General features: G+C 43.3%; 1 protein-coding gene across 1 annotated transcript in view; it reads left to right on the top strand.

Annotated features, from left to right (window-relative positions):
* The window catches only part of CSMD2 (CUB and Sushi multiple domains 2), a 1,651,801-nt gene that overhangs the window by 1,448,876 nt on the left and 185,619 nt on the right, over positions 1-17,306 (top strand). Inside the window, exons 41-44 of the mRNA XM_086956548.1 lie at positions 4,054-4,263; positions 5,803-5,991; positions 9,440-9,617; positions 12,350-12,495. Coding sequence (XP_086812674.1) covers positions 4,054-4,263; positions 5,803-5,991; positions 9,440-9,617; positions 12,350-12,495 — 723 coding nt within the window. The remainder of the gene's footprint in view (positions 1-4,053; positions 4,264-5,802; positions 5,992-9,439; positions 9,618-12,349; positions 12,496-17,306) is intronic.

Consider the following 17,306-nt stretch of genomic DNA (forward strand, 5'->3'; position numbering starts at 1 on the left):
TTGTCAGGCATGTAATGCAATAATCCCCATAGAACACCAAGTTCTGCTTGCATGTTCAATTAAAGGATCCCTACTGCGATAATGAGTTTCAGTCCTTGATGCACAACCCTCCTCCCCGCACTTCCACATTACTTGTGGAGGATGCGCGCTCTCGCGAGAGATGCTTTTGATGCCGTAACATTTAGGTGCATGTGGGGCATCTGCCAGGCAATATGCACCATAAGTTTCAGGCACCCCTGGGGCATCTGCCGCAGACTATGCACCTCCGAGCTGACTTTAAGGCTAATTTGAGACTATTAATGAAACATGTGTGTTGGCGCCTAGGGACCCGGTGTCCTTCTCTGCACATGAAACAGATTTTTTTTGTTTTTTATTGCCTGTAGAGTAAGCACTTCTAATATACCTGCACTACATCCGGGGCAGGCCCATTCCTCCTCCTTCCCTCATTTTGCTTTCGTATGGTGGGAACTTTTTGAGAGGAGTTCGGGAACACCCCTTCTTACTTCATTTTTACTACATTTGCAAATAGCTAAGCAACTTTTGATGATCGTAGAATGGAGCGGGCCGTAGAGTTATTTCAGTTTTCATGAATGAATTGCTCGACGATTGAACAATGGAGAAGCAGTCTGCTTTCAGTGTTTATCGGGTGTAGAGTTATGAGGAAAACAAGTGTAAGTACTGGGACACTGGCATGCTGATATCCACAGACATCGCTCTCCACAGTGCATCAGGTTCAGTAGCACCAACTCAGTGGTCCGATGGGTCCTCTGCATCCCAGTTATTATGGCTGTATTGCAATACCAAACTGGAGGTAGGGACTCATTTTACGTGCTCACAGTAGGGACCCACCATGACTGACCTACTACGCCACTGCAGATAACATCTACTTGTAAACCTGAGCACATTGTTTTTATGGGTGGAAATGTCATTTGGCGATTCACACAAGAGCCTAGTTATAAGACAGCATCACAGCACTGAGAAACTGTGTGTTCTTCCAAGGCACTTATTCTCTAAGCAAGGTCTCCTGAGAGAGGGAGGTTAAAGTTCACCTGTTTATTACAAATATATTATGTAGCAGGATACTATCAGCACAAGGTTCATAAAGAGTCAAAACTAAATTGAAGTATCAGTCATTTAGGATACCAACAGAAAACACAACGCTATGTCATGTCGAGTTAAAAACAAATATATTTTGGGAATTCTTAGTCTAAGTTGGAAAGTTACATTTAAAACAAGCATTTGCAATTCTATAGGTCTCACATTTGCGAGAGTTTGAGCTATTGGCATTGTAAATGACAATGCCTTTTATTTATGCATTTTCAAAACCTGCAAGTGGTGCGTAAATGCACTTTGTACTTATAGTACTTGCTTACAAGAAGCAAGGGTGGCAGTAAAAGAGGTGCAGGTACTGCCAGCCTTGCTTCTCGTAAGCAGCGACTTTAAGTACAAAGTGCATGTTTACGAACCGCTTGTAGGTTTTCAAAACACTTAAATAAAAGCAATTGTCCTTTACAATGCCAATAGATTAAACTCTTGCAATTGTAAGACCTAGTTCATTGCACAGGCTTGTTTCTTGAAGGAATTGTTAAAATTCCTCATCTAAACATTTGTGTACCAAATGTAAACATTAATAACACAACTAACTTAATTTCTGCAAATTTTACTCAGTATATTGACGTTAAAAGGATAAAAGACAAGCCTTTCACTATCATTTGAATGCATGTTCTACAGGTTACACCAAACGACACCAGATGCCTACAGTGAAGGCTTAAGTCACTGAACTATTTTTAAGAGCAAGGGGCTCCTTTGAGGTTTGTCGAAATGCCCACAAGCTCTCCAGGTCAGCAAAGGCCCAGTCATTTGCTCTGCCATTGAGGACTGCCCCCCATGTTTAGAGATCCCTGCCTGTTAGGCGTGGTGAACCTCTGTGCCTTCAATGCATACACTGGTGCGAGGGATGCCCTAAGTACCGAGAATAATACCGAGCAGGCACTATCTTTATTGACCAACTTGGTATTGCATTTTTGTTGCTCTGAAATAAACGTACAATCTGGAGTTTGTTTTGGAGCAACTATAGACAAAGGCCATGAGGACAGACAGCTTTCTCCCTGCGTGTGGTGACCATTTATTTGTTTTCTTTGCCTGGGTTTGCAATGCGCAGTAGATCTGCCGCCACCATGACTTGATAGCCCTATAGCAGATGTGTCACCTGGTCAAGAGTTTGTGAAAATTAAAGAAGCTGCGGTCCCGATTACAAGTTTGGTGGCCAATAGGACTGCCAAATTTTGATGGTGGTCCGACCACCGCCACACTGCGGGACCACCTGCAGTATTATGACTGCGACAATGGGATTGCCGCCGGCGCCATATTACTACAGCAGGGGTTGGATTGCCACAAGACCGCCGGCACAGCCGAGATCAAGGATCCTACTGGCCCGGCCGTCTTTCATGGCAGAAATATGCTGGGGGTGTGGCTGCCTGTGCTGGCGGTGCTGCAGCCTGCAATGAGAGCATATTCTGAGTTGCCATTTCACAGCCGTTTTTATGGCGCTGAACCCTTCTTGAAAATGGTGGCTGAATGGCCTGGGGGTAAATGCTGTGCAGAACATCTAGTGCCCCACTGGATTTTAACCCCCTTCCTGCATAGTGTGGCATGCATGCCACACCGTGCAGGAACATGCTGCAGGTGCTCTCACAGCAGCAGTCTGCATATTAGGCTCTCTATTGAGCCTAACATCAGGACCACTTTGAGACTGCCTGTTCAGCACCCGCCTGCTCTGGATTCCACTCGGAACTTGGCAGGCTGGCTCATTATGGTTTTGGCAGTCCTACCGCGGAAGGCTCATTGCAGCGTCCGCTGTAGGACCACCAACGTCATTATCATGCCCTGAGTCTCCACCATCTTAAACCCAACAATACCTCTGATTCTCAATTAGGCAGAAGAACTGCACTGATTTATGTAAGAGTCTCCACTCCATCAAACTTTAAATGAGGCTGTAAGGCCACTGACTTGAGACTGTTAAGACAGAAAGAAATAAAGCAGCATTTAATGCATTTTCTGCAGCCACCAATGCGAAACTGCACATCACAGTTGTAAACCTCTCTGGGACTGACCCAGTTGTTTGTCCTTTTATGGACCTCCAAATGTGTATCTCTAGGTTAAGAAATAACTACCCCATTTAAATGGTGCAAAGTACCCAGTAGCAAAAAGAGCAACATTTACAATAGTTCAAACTAGGTTATTATCAAGCAGAAAAACATGGTTCCTCGACATACTCTACACAAATGTGGTGAGGTCCTAAATCTGATGCTCTTTTATTCATCCAAAGTGTGTCTTTATTCAATAAGCAACGCATCAAGTTTGTGAACTCCACAGTATGGAATGAACTGCCTGTTAATATGTGGTATACAATGCATCACAGAAGTGCTCGATAGCTGTGGCCGCCTTTAGCAGGAGAATATACTGCTTTCAAAGTAGCTGAACAAATTCTAAGGACTTGGTTTATGAAGATTTCTACTCGAGCCAATTAGGAGAGCCAATGAGCATCTCAGATATTTACCATTGTTCGGACTCAATTTTCACAAAGTCATTTGAGAGATTCTGGTGATGCCTGAAGCATCTTTAAAATTTTGCAGACATCGTCACATTTTCCAAAGGTCAAATGGTTCTGAAAATGGTATAGAATTGAGATGTTCCCACTCAGCAGAAACCTATGGACTGTATCAAAGAGCTGATGTAAATCTATGATTCGTTCAAGTATTTTCCACTTTACTTCTATGCAAGACTTCGTGAATTAGATCGAAAATGTTTATTAAATGTTATATGTAATACATCGACTATAACTTTTTCAGCCATTTTTGTCCTGCTCTCCCTCTTTGTGTTTCCTTGTCATGGTCTAACTCTCCTTTTTGACCATTCTCCCATATTCTGGCTTTGTCACCACATCTCAATCTTTGAATACTGCTCATTCATCCACCTTTTCCAGGATCAAGAGAGCACCCAGCAGTATAGACCCCTTTACACTGACACACTACTTGTTTTCACTTTTTGCAGGAGCTCATATTCAATTCCTGAACTTTTCAACGGAGCCTAACCATGACTTCCTAGAAATTCGAAATGGACCTTATGAAACCAGCACTTTGATTGGTCGGTTCAGTGATGCTGAGCTTCCCGGTTCACTGCTGTCCACCTCCTACGAGACAAGTGTGTACTTCCACAGTGACCATTCTCAGAATAAACCAGGATTTAAGCTGGAGTATCAAGGTAAGACAGAACAATGCAAACAAACTCCCAGAACTGGTGTTTGGCAAAAATGGCCGAGTTAACTGAGTTCCATTAATGTATAGAGGTGAAAGTTTTTCCCGTATGGTGTACACATCTTCAATACTTAAACGTAATTGGATGTAAAGAATGATTAATCCTTCTGGCCAAGAAAAAAACAAGTTTCACTCTTCGCACAAATTTGTGTTCCTATCATGAACCCTGTTCTTACAGTAGATGTAACTTCCAACAGTATAGTTGACTCAGCCGTTATTTCAAAAGGGTCATTGAGTTTAGAAGGTGCACCTTCTTTCAAGGTATGATGTCTTGAATCCTAAAGTACCTACGATTAAAATTTACATAATAAAAACTGAAAACAAGTTTTGAATCATAGGCAGGCTGCCCAGAATAAAAGAACTTTTCATTACAGGAAGCCCTTATATGCTAGGGGTAACATAGCTTGTGTTTTACAAGAACTATTTTACCCGAAAAGGTAGAAATTGCATTGCTAATGTAATGGCATTAATGTGATCCATGCAGGGAACAGTCTTTTTGTTTAATGCACAACATTTAGAATAGGATCTGCTGAGTGGGAATAGTTTTGATTCTTATGAATCCTGTGTATTTTTTTTATAGCAATGCCATCTCTTCCATATCAATGTGTGCTAAAATGTCAAGATTGCTGGATAGATGTGCCTCAGAATAAGCCATGTAACTTGCCTTATTCTACAGAGGTTCACGATTTGCCCTTCCTTTCCACATAATTTGCATATTCTTGATGCATAATGTGGAGAAAACTGACCTAAAACTTGGTTTTTAGTGACCACACAGTTCCAGTGGTGCTGGCAAAAGTATGCCACATAAATTGTGATATTTTCAGTATTTTGCTGCAGCACTAGCATCACATATAGCGAGCGACAGGAAAAGCATTACTTTAAAATAGTGTGGCACAGGCAAAACATCATTTTGTTTAGTGTGTCACATACAGATCAGTAGCTACCGTAATGTGCCGCATCCCAATTACTTCCTCCAATAGCATGTAAACTTCAAGTTCTTTCTTTTATTTGCTATACTACTTCTTCCAATAGCATGTAACCTTCAAGTCCTTTCATTTACTTACTATACTACTTCCGCCAATAGCATGTAAATTTCAAGTCATTTCTTCTACTTACTATACTGTGACAAGGCCAGCGAATTGTCGCCGGACCGAAGTTTCTGACTATAAGCACAGCATTTCTTGCCTCAGAATGTCCCACACGCCTGACATTCTGCATGTAGAGGCTGTGCCCCCTTGGGCAAAGTGGGCAAAAACGTCCACATCTTCACACGGTGTGAAGTTTCTCAACATCACAGACACAGAATAAAGTTTGCTGACTGCTAATGAATGAATGAATGAAAGGTATTTATTAATTATTGCCCAGAGGCTTCTTGGCGCCGTGACGCAATACAGCTAATGCCCATATCCCTTAACGTATTTAGTGCTTCCTAGTTCTCACTTGTAGAATTGGTGATCAGATGCTTTTCTCTTCTTTTACCCACCAGCCTATGAACTCCAGGAGTGCCCTGACCCTGAACCTTTCGCTAATGGTGTGGTAAGAGGGGCAGGCTATAATGTGGGACAGTCCGTCTCGTTCGAATGCCTGCCTGGATATCACTTGACCGGTGAACCTGTCCTCACATGTCTGCATGGCACCAACAGGAACTGGGACCATCCGTTCCCCCGGTGTGAAGGTATGGATGTCAGAGCCCCCTCTGTTCACATAATACAGAATGTACCACAAAACTAGTGTGTCCGCCTGTAGAAAATAATGATGTGCGTCCTACAAGAAGACATTGAATGTGTGATGGTAGGTATTCTGCTAATGTGGAAAAATTGTGCATACTCCAGACAAAGTTGGATCCAACTACTCTAGTATTTTGGATATTTTGCAAAAGCCAGGGCTTCTGAAAGAGCGGTGCCTGACATGTGCCTATCTCAGGAGTGGTCCTGGTGGTCTTTTAGAGGACCAGCATATTAGTTGTTAATTGGAGAATCCACCCAACTTCCGATGCACTTCCAATTCCTGGTCTGTGCTCTTTTGCAGTATTTACTAGCTCCCTTGTTTTCAAGACTGGTATTATCATCATGAGCAGATCTCAGATGTTTCATCCAACCTGGACTAAGCATGGTGTCAGCCCATGTGTTTCAATATAGCCTTTTATTCTGCCAAAGATTATTTTTCCACATAGCACCAAAATGCAGCTCTTGGCCATAGCCCGATCAGTTGCTAACCCTGCTCAAGCCATGTCAGCCCTTCGCTTATTTACCTCTCAGGAACTCCCAGCCCACCACCTTTCCATGCCCCCTGAGTATGGGATTATTTATAAGGGAAGAGGATGACATCCCACTGAAATGAATCACATTATCTTGCCCCTTTAAGCCTGCAGTCGATAGTTTCCAGCTTTGGTATGATTTGTTTGATGTTGGCATTGCTGGAGCATGTGCGATGGAAAATGAGTTTGAAATTTAATGAGGTCTAAGAATGTGCTGAGGTAAGTGTTGAAAAGGAGAGACACAGCAGTTGAAATGTGTAGAACGCAAATGTTAGGTGTGAAAACAGCTTATGTAGCCGCATGGAATGCTGGGTTTCTGATGGAAGAGCTGCTTCCAGCTCCAGCAACGAAAGGCACCCTTATGGGAGAGCCAACATGAATGCAAAGGGCCTCAAATAGGAAGCCCTGTTCATGGAGGCCTTGTCCATTACCATTTCCATCTTTGTCATTCCTGTCTAACATGCAAACCACGGATTTCTCAGACCAGAAAAGCTCCTAAAATCACTCCCAGTCCGTGGGAGAGAACTCCCAGCACAGTAGGGTCATTAGATCTGTTGTCTCTGGAGATAAACCCTCACTTTGAGGCTATCTTTAGAAATAATAGAGGTGGCATCAGGTACGTCGCGCAATGACACTGATCAGTTTCTCTCAAACTTCTGCCTGGTGTGCAGGAGTCATCTGGGGGAAAGTGTCTGATACCACAGCAAACATCTTTAAAGTAGGAGGCCCGACTGCGTCTTCCCCATAGTTGAATTTTAATGGCTCGGCCACCTACCCTTAAATGTAACTCAAAGTGTTCGAGATTTCAAACACAATTGTGAGTTTAAAACTTTCCGAAACAGAGATACTTTAAAAATACAAAATCTACATTAAAACATTGTTTGTTCATAATCAGTGAAGGTATACCTGGTTATTTGATCGCAGTAAGGTAAACTCTCAAGCATGTGGTTGTCCTGTTGAGTAATGGGTTCATTGGTAGCTCTGTGTGGGTCAGTAAAACCAGCAGTGATCACTAGAGGTGCATTGGTTGAGCAAGTAATGGGTTCTAGAGCTGGCAGTGCCGAGACTGGCTCCAAGTAATGAAATGAGAGGAGCTACTGCCGGATGGGTCTGAGGTGCATTCGCAGAGCCCTCTGTGGGACTCAGTGCTGTAATGGAGAGGCAGCTGCTGCCCATGATGACTGAGTTGGATTTTCAGAGCTCTGAGTGGGACCTAGTAATTCAGTAGGGTGGGCTTCTGCAGGATAATGCTCAGGTGCATTGGCAGAGCTCTGAGGGTGACCCTCTATTGCAATACCAGACACTGGAAAGGCCTGGATGGAGGTGCACTGTGGGACTGGTGGTAACCTCTATATATATAGCAGGGAATACAGGGCATGAGTAGGAAAAGCAGTTCAAGGATAAATCAAGTGTAGAATCAAGGAGGCTAGAGCTGTGCCGCTCTAGGGAGATGATATCTCGTGCTAGGTATGCGCTGCAGTTAACATCCTTTACCAACCCTGGTGTGGAGTAAGGATCAATTTAACTTTGTATAAAGTGGTAACAGTATGTTGGGTGAAAGGTACAAACGTCAGGGGTGTTCCGGACGAGGGTGTTGGAGGTGTACAGTCTATTGGTTAACACTCAGCATGCACACAGTGCCAATTGATTTGCCATTTCTTCTAAGCTAATTAAAATCCACCTCCTCTGCTACTCCTGGGGTCCAACCCAGGTGCACCCCAGTGTCAACACTCTGGCATTTTAATGTCCGAAATCACATAATTTTTACCCACAAAATTTAATGAAATTCTATTTAAATGTTACAAAAGACATTTTTTTAAGGAGAGATGTGCTTTTCCTAGGATGTTGTGTGACTTTTTTCATAGGTAAAAATGTCTCACAGAAATATTGTCAGAGGATTGCAGCAAAAAATGTTTCCTGGCGACTATTGTCTGTGAGAACGAGTCTCTTACATGAAAAAAATTATTTACATTTGCATAATGTGAAATTTCAAGTAATTTAGGCAATAGCAGTCCAGTGCTTAATTTGAGCTGGTGGTTTCTGGTGCTCGGCACCACCACTTAAATGTCAACATCGGTGCTTGTGACAGTAGGCCACAAGGTGGCGCTGTCTGGCTAATTTCGAGAGGACCACAAGCACAGTTAATTATTAATTCAATATACGTTAAAAAAGGCTATTACCTGCCGTCCAAGCCATTCTTACAGTTTTGGGGGCCTAAAGTAGTCCGAATTGCCACATTTGTAGGAGTGTGATGGTTAGAAGGCGTTTGTTACTATCATTGGCAGCATGGCTGTGCAAGCTGCAGTGGCCTCCTACGAGATCCTTGACACTTATATTTTTGCAAATTAAGCATTGTGCATGTCACAAACAATTCAAGAACTACCGAAGTTCAACAGCGCAATTAACAATTCTCTTAGGCCTACCAGCAGCCCTACTGCAGGACCTGTCAGCTAGGTGTATCACAGTTATCCTGCTGGTAGATTATAAATTCAACACTGTGTTACATCTGCTTCCAAATTATGTAGACCTAGTAATTAAAAGATAGAACAAGGCCTCCTCCACACTGCCGCAGAGTGGAAACGCGCAGACACCGCTGCCGCCGTCTCCTCCAGTGCGCGTGCTGCCACCCGTTATGTACTGCTTGCCTGGTGAGGTGTGCGCGTGCCTGATTGCCAGCTGTGCAGGCAGCCTCCGCGTGCACCTCCCCCGCTGGAGCCCTGGAATACTAAGCAGGCCTTTTCCTATTATGATTTATTAACAGTTGTTGCAGGCTCCGAAGGAGAGCTGTTTATTTGTTTGTTTGCTCTGATCTTCGTTTGTTTCCTCATATTCCATTTTTTCCCTCTCATGCTGTGGTTCTGAGCAGTCCCTTGCGGAGGAAATATCACTGCCTACAATGACACCGTGTATTCCCCGGGCTTCCCGAATCAGTACCCCAATTCTCAGGACTGCACTTGGCTGCTCACGGTGCCCCCGGGGTACGGAATTCACATCAACTTCACTCTGCTGCAGACCGAGGCCTTCAAAGACTTCATCACTATCTGGTAAGGGGTAACCCATGGAATGCGTGTCACTAGTGCTGGGTTTTTTACTCACTATTGCACCATTGTTCCACATGCATGGGAAGGAGCCTCCAAACAGTTGTAATGTTACAAAGTAGTTTTATACAAGAGTTATTTATGGTAAACAATCTATACATCACCATTGTTGGTCATGGCCATAGCAGGCAGGGAATCAATGTGACGGGTGAGTTCTTTGAGCTACCTGGGCTAGTGTTAATTGTCTTCATTCGGTGATAGGTTACATACATTTCAATGTATTATTAGGAGTTATGTTGAGCAAATATATCTGATAAGCAACAGAGTGCCGTACATGTTTAGAGGCATAGATCCAGGTGATTGAATCCTTTGGAGATCAACATCGGCCAGATTTTATCAATGATGAAGGCACTGCCTCAAAAGGGAGTTTATCTGTCTCATTCTGAAGTGGAGGAGTAAAGGTGGCAGTGTGATATCTGAGGGGATTTGATCTGAGATCCTGGATGTTTAGCATGAGAAGGTATGCCTCCTGTGTTTTCCTTCATGCACCTCTTGATATCTAGCCTGGCTGTTTTGCCGTCTTGTTTGGTGACCTGGCCACCTGAGATGGTGAATTTTTCAGTCACTTACGATGGCAAGTTGGTTGTTATTGCCTTCTAGAATACACAGATGTTTCGAAGATGGTACATGTCTCTATATTTTACAGACGACGAGATGGTGAGAAAGACCACTAGAAGTAGAGGCGTATCTATCGTAGCATGCCCGTCCCATGGAGGGGTGGAAAGACCCCAATGATGAAGCATGACACTGAATTAGGTTTAGTGTGTGAGAGGGGTATTTTACAATTTTTTGAAACATTGCTCTTCCCACAAATTGAACGAAGGAGCTCTGATCCTTTTGCACCATTTTCACATATGACTAAATACTTCAAATAAAAATAGAAATAACACACATGGGTGCATATATATTCACATAATACATGGTAGAATCATGGTAGAATCCCTATGTTGGATAATCAAGAGGAGGACGATTCTACCTTTTTCCTCTTCACTCCCTCCTTTGATTTTTTGACCATCATCATTTAGCATACATTGGGTATCGTCATTTTAAGTAAATTGGATCCTTTCCAACATGTATGGTATTTGGGTATAACTTGCTAACACGTTGCTTTCTACCCCTGTCCCCAGATGAGTTCTCTGGCAGCCAGCAGACTCCCGAACTCCGTGGCAATAGTCCTAACGTTTTTTCTGTTGGTTATTCGATGCATGTTCATAATTTACAGTCATACATCTGAAATAAGTAGTGGCTTCTTAATGAGGAGCACTTCAGAAATAGAACAGAAGTCTAGGAGTAGGAGGTGCCTATAAGAGGTGCATGTCTATATCCACTCTAAACCAGGTTACCATGGAGTTATGGGAAACAACGCTACTCTGGAAGCCGCCTACCTCCCCTTTTGAAGGCTTCACATCGCTAAGCAGCCACCAGCGATGGGGATTCCTTTCCAACTCTGAAAGTACCCAGAGCGATAGAGATATAAACGTACCACAATTATAAAGTACCTGTAAAACTGTTGGACGTGGTTGCTCTAAAGTAGGGGGGTATTTACAAGGCATCAAACAAAATTTGATGTGCATTAGTTAACGGTGGTTGGTGCAGTACCAGAATTGTGTTGTAGATAAACCTAAATGCCATGACAAGGTGTTTGCCAAAGAAGAAAGTTATTCAGTCCAAACAACGCCTTTTGCTTTTGTCAACAACGACTGAGACAATATTAGAGGTTTACTATAGCATAATAACCCAGTGAATGACATTGGTACGCATTACTGAATTTCTCAATGTACACTTTTAAAAATATTCTTGGTAACACAAAATTGCATAATGAATAACGTGTTGTAGAACTGCCAACTTAGCAGGAAACCTAATCGATAAATTACATTGTTATTTATTTTTTAACAATATTATTTTTGTTATTTCTAGATGTGATCATTTGCAATTCACTAGAGAACACAGCCTGTTTCTGCATGTCAATGGTTAGATTATTTCGAACTCCAGCATGGGGCTGCCACAGTGATATAGTACCCTTATAGCCGTCAAAACACACATATGTATTGGTGGGTGCCAGGAAACATATTGGCAGGTTTGTGGATGTCAAGATTTCTCTCCAGATGTTTTAGTCTACATGTCCTTTTAACATCATTCACTTATGCAAACCGGGAGGATAATTGACTGAATTTGTGATGTATGCAATTTTGGGCCTGATTTAGTGTTGGGCAGACATGTTACTCCGTCGCAAACATTACAAATATCCCATTCACAGTGTTACACGTGTTATTGGATTTAAAGCACTTGTAACACGCGAACGGGATGTATGTTACATTTGTGAGGGAGTAACGCGTCCCCCAAACTCTTATTCAGGCCCTTTGTCTCCTCATTTAAATCTTTTCTATTGGTGCAGCTTGTGAAGCCATCCCATGCAAGATGTTAAACATCCTGGTGTAGTGCAGTCCTGATACTGGAGTTAATCCTTGATCTAGGGTTAAGCAACATTAAGCTGCTTTGAATGGTGTCATTAGCAGAGTGTTGCACTTTAGCCCTAAAAGTTGCAATAGCTAGCCTACTTCCGGCCAAGAATGCTCTGAAACCTCACCTTACCTCAGTGGTAAAAAGGTTCTTTGCAGACCTTGACATGAATACACAGCATGAGCACATTCATTGTTTCTGCTTTACCTCTATTTCAGGGATGGCCCTCTCCAGACAGCACCACAACTGGGAGTTTTCTCTGGGAATGCTGTCAAGAAATCTGTCCAGAGTTCTACGCACCAGGTGTTAATCAGATTTCAAAGTGATGCTGCAAACGGAGGTCTCTTCGCAATCTACTTTTATGGTGAGTACAATGCTCAATGCATGGGGTGATTTGCCGTCCACTGTGGGTAAAGTAGCTGCAAGTATGAAGACAATGCCAGACTCTTGCGGCCACATGCATCATTCTAAGGTTTTGCGATTTTTAGGGAATCGCAAATAAGGAATCGCAAAATGGGGTGCATGATTTTAATCGCATAATATTTGCGATTCAGTAAAAATCGCAATTTTTACCGAATCGCAAATGTTATGCGAATTCTAATTTGCGATTTCGCAATTCCCATTGATTCCTATGGGCCAAAAGGCCCATAGGAATCAATGGGAAGGCATTGACATTTTGCCAATTTCAATTAGCGATTCGCAAAATGTTAATGCATTCCATAGGTGCAGGGGGGTCCAAAGGACCCCCCCCTGCACCCCTGAAATGTATTTTAAAGTGCATGTTTCACACACACATGTCCTAAGGACATGTGTATCTGTAACATGACAGTGTTTTCAAATGCAAATTTGAGCATTTTAATACTTTTTCGCAAATTACCACGAGGTTCACCCTCGTGGTAATTTGCACCCCTTAATTGCGAATTCGCAATTTCAAAAACAATCATGCATTGCTTTTAAGGAATCGCAAATTTGCGATTCCTTAAAAGCAATCGCATTTTTGGAAATCGCTAAAAATAGCGAAATTCCCAAACATGCATGATGCATCCCAAAAACGTATTTAGGAATCACAAACGGCCGAATTTACCGATTCTCACCGTTTGCACTTCCTAAATAGGTTGATGCATGTGGCCGGTAAGCCTTGAGGGAATAGAGGGAGAGTCTGGAGTCAAAGAAAGGTGGAGAATGGAGTTAAAGGTGAGTTAAGGGTGAGGTTTGTGGGTGAACTACAACTAGGAAGCAAAAGAATAGACTAGAAACTGAAGATGGGACCTACACAACCTAAGGATGGACTGGGGGCCTGGGTGAGAACTAGACACCAAACAGATCAGACTGGGTGGGACCCAAGGCAATGAAGAGGATGACTATGGAGCCAACACTTTGTTTAAGGTTATAAATAAGCAGAAGATGGGGGACTGAGCAAGTGAATTAAAGCGTTTCCACAGAACACATAATGTCGCTAGTAGTCTATATGACTACTACTAAAAAAGTGTGCAAGAGTTTGATCCATTTGTTGAAAAATGTGGGTGTTTGTAGAGTGCACAACTCACCTGGGAAGGTATCCTGGCACCGGATCAGGGCTGGGCTGAAACTAGGTGAAGTGCCACTACCTTCCAACAAACGTATGCAAGTCTGCTGAGTAGGTCTTCTGTTTGGTTATACCGTAGATGTCAATATGCATACAATTGTGAGTGGGAGATGAGCCTTTGCTGGTGTACTTGCTGTTGCAGTGATGGTCAGTTTGGTGTGTGGCACCCGTCTTCTCTGCCTTTGCGTCAGTGTACTAGTCCCTATGATGGACTGTTCTCTTGTCTCTGTAATCTCTGATCTCTGTCATTGTAGACCGTCTACCAGCATTTTCTTGCTGGCAAAGCTCTACTTCAGTAGGCTCCAATGAGATGACCTTCAGGTCTCTATTCCTAATAGATACATTTACCTTCAGAATCTGGCTTTAGGTGGGGGAGAAAAAGCTAAGGAAAGTAAGTTGCAGACACCCTCAATTGCATTTACCTTTTGGGAATGTGGGTGAATAAGAATTCAAAGGAGAAGTCTTCAGTACTTCGGTAAGATGCTAAGGAATCTGACTTGGCATTGATGCTAGGAGAGCCTGGCCAAGGCTGGCAATCTCTTTTGCGCTGGCTTTGGTGAAACCCCATTGTATAGAGCACACAGAAGAATACAAAGTTCCCCGGGGAGAGTACTACAGTGTGGAGAAGGGAGTGGACGTACAGAGTCAAGGAACTAGAAAGGTTCCCTTGTCGGAACTAGAGAGCCTCACACACCCAGAGCGTTAGGTGTGAAACACACCCTGACTGAAGGATGTCCAGTATCATCATCCGCTCACTGCTCCTCGTCAGACCGGCACTGCAATGTCTGACGGAGTGCCCAAAGGCACTCTTTTGGCGGAGTTCTATTGTTCCTTGCCGATAGTGAGTGTGAGTGAGGAAGGAAGGAAGTGTAGTCGGTGTAAAGTGAGTGAATGTTAAAAAGGGTAATCAGTCCACAGTGGGTTTTATTGACGTGGCTGATTCCCTGATTAAAAGGGGTGGGAGGGGAGCTAGAAGCTGTGGAAGTATACAGAAAGCTAACTCAACCCCCTGGTGTGGTCAACATGTTTCTCGCCAACCGGCGATTTGTCAGGACCTAAACAAAGTATACTACACAAGAAAACAAGTGCTCATTCAAGTAGTAAAAAGCAAATACAACCTCTCTGGGTCGAGTACAAAGAGGGCCACAGGGTCCTGCTCTAATTAAGCGACCCTAAGGGAGAGTAACACGGGCCTCGCAGCATGCTCCCGTGAGGCCAGCGCTGTCTGGTGGATGTACCTTAGTGCAGGCGCTGGAACGGCGGAAACACCTACCCCTCATGCTCGCGGCACCTGTATAGGCCTTTAAGGGATGTGAGTTAAACAGGTAAGACAACGGGGATGTGATGAAGAATGGAGGGTTCAAAATTCTGTCTGTTTCACTCCAGGATTTTAGGAAATGCAGAACAGAAAGCAGTGGCAACTACTTCCCAATCTCGAATCCTAGCTCTTTATCCTTTCCAGATGGCTACCTTTGGGAGGCACTCTGACAGTGTGCCTCCTTTTTGTGGTGCTCTATGAGTGCGCACCTAAAGGCCTGCTTGCATCTGCGCCGACATTTATAATACAGTGCTGATGCTGAGGCAAAGAGATTCCCTCATTTGCATCGGTCCACGCCCCGATACCATTGAAGGAACACCCTTTTATGATATCTGTGGTCATACATGTGCGCCAGCGCTATTAGTATTACAGAAGGGGCACCTTCTGTAACAACACTGGCATTTTCCCAGTGTTAAGGTTCTTTTCATGCTGCATGTGTAATCTCCCTTGGGAACATGCAAAGATAAGAGCAACATAAACCTAAAGAAAAGTTAGCAGTAAGAGTTCACTTTTCATGATGCAATAGAGGAAGTGAAAAGCTGCAATATGACATGTGAGAAAGATTTTAATATAAGAGTGTCCAAGTCTTGATAAATAGAGGACATGCAGACAGGGGATGAGAGTTGTCCACATAAATGTTGGTTTTTGTCATGTTAAATTGATACGGATTTGCAGAGTTTTTATTATGCAAGCTTAGTTCAGCAGATGTATCGATCTACTAGTAGTAGCCAGCAGTTTTTGCTGCTTGTCCTATACTTAGGCACTCAGTTTTCTCCTGACAGTATTTCTTTTTCACTGTTAATTTGCAAGCATTTTGGATGCCTGTGCATCATTGCTTACGTTTCCCCTGCTGCTGCTCTGAAGCCATGCCCTGCAGGTAACTTCAGAGCATTTTGTTTGTAAGTGCTTTCCTCACTAAGCTTTTTCTTCTTAGTGCTCTGAAACCCTGTCTTGCTAGTAACTCATGAGCATTCTATGTGCGAGCGCATACTTTACCTTTTCGTCATGAGTGACTCAACTCAAATAAGACGTGCATAGAAACTATTCTGATTAGCACACAGAAGCTATCTTCACAACTACATGTACTTTTGCTTAGATTTCTTAGATTTTCACAAGAATTATACTTCCTTCTCAAAGAAAAAAACTTTAGTTTTGCACATTTATGTACAAATGGTATCCAGGACGGAGGGGGGCGGGGGGACAGTGGGGGTCATTGTACACCAGTAAATGCAGTATGTAGAGTGCATGCAGTATGTGGGTGACAGTATGAAAAGTGCAACTGCCGTACATTAGAGTCAATGGGGGATATTTTCTGACCACAGAATGTGTAAGAACGTTTGTTTTAGCAATTTTACAGTGGATGTGCCTCCACAAGGGCAAAGGAGTGTTGTCTCTATGAAAAATTAAATGGTAATAAAGCAAATGTATTACCATTGTTCATACTGGCAGCAGCCGAGTCTGCAAGGGTGGGGCCGGCTGCAGGGAGAAACAGTTGGCACAATGCACGACGGCCAGCGTGACATGCTCACTTTAAACACTCCAACCCGAGCACTGTTACAAAAGCTGAGGGGAGAGCAAGCACAGGCCTTCAGGGCCTTAAGGAGCGTCGGACCAGGACACTCCAGCCGATCCCAGTGCTGCTCTCATGCTGCATGAGAGCAGCAGCGCCGGGATTGGTAGAGGGGAGTTGGACAAGGCTCTGGGAGCCTGCTTCCAGTGCTAGAGGAGCCAACAGCTGCTGAGACAAAGAGGAGCAGTGGGAAAGTAAATTGTTGTTTATTTTAATAATCATTTGATTTAACTCCGTGACAGGCACTGTGAGAAACGCATACTGCCTTCAGCCTCAACTTCAGAACTCTCAATCATGGCCCATTATAAACACTGTTTAAAACAGACTGTCAGTGGATTAAATATTCAACCCACCAGTCTCAACTGAGCTTTCCAACTGTACCAGATACTCCATATTCACGTAACAGTGATCTCCATCTTTACATACGTAGAACTCATTCACACAGTACCACATTAAATGTGCTACAAAATAATTTTCCTGCTAATGGTACATGTACTGTAGAACCAGCTCCTTTTGGTGCAGTGCACAAAACGAATCCACAGGCGCTAAATGTGCACAACTCATTCACTATTGACCGATGGGATTAAGAATTTGACAATTTTGACACATTTCAAATCTTTGCAAGGGGCAGATGTATCCTGCACCCCTTGTACTGGCCAAGCCAGCATGCTTAACACACCACATAAGAATTTAAGATGGAGT

The sequence above is a fragment of the Lissotriton vulgaris genome, chromosome 2_1, assembly GCF_964263255.1.
Source record: "Lissotriton vulgaris chromosome 2_1, aLisVul1.2, whole genome shotgun sequence".
In the NCBI taxonomy this organism is placed as follows: domain Eukaryota; kingdom Metazoa; phylum Chordata; class Amphibia; order Caudata; family Salamandridae; genus Lissotriton; species Lissotriton vulgaris.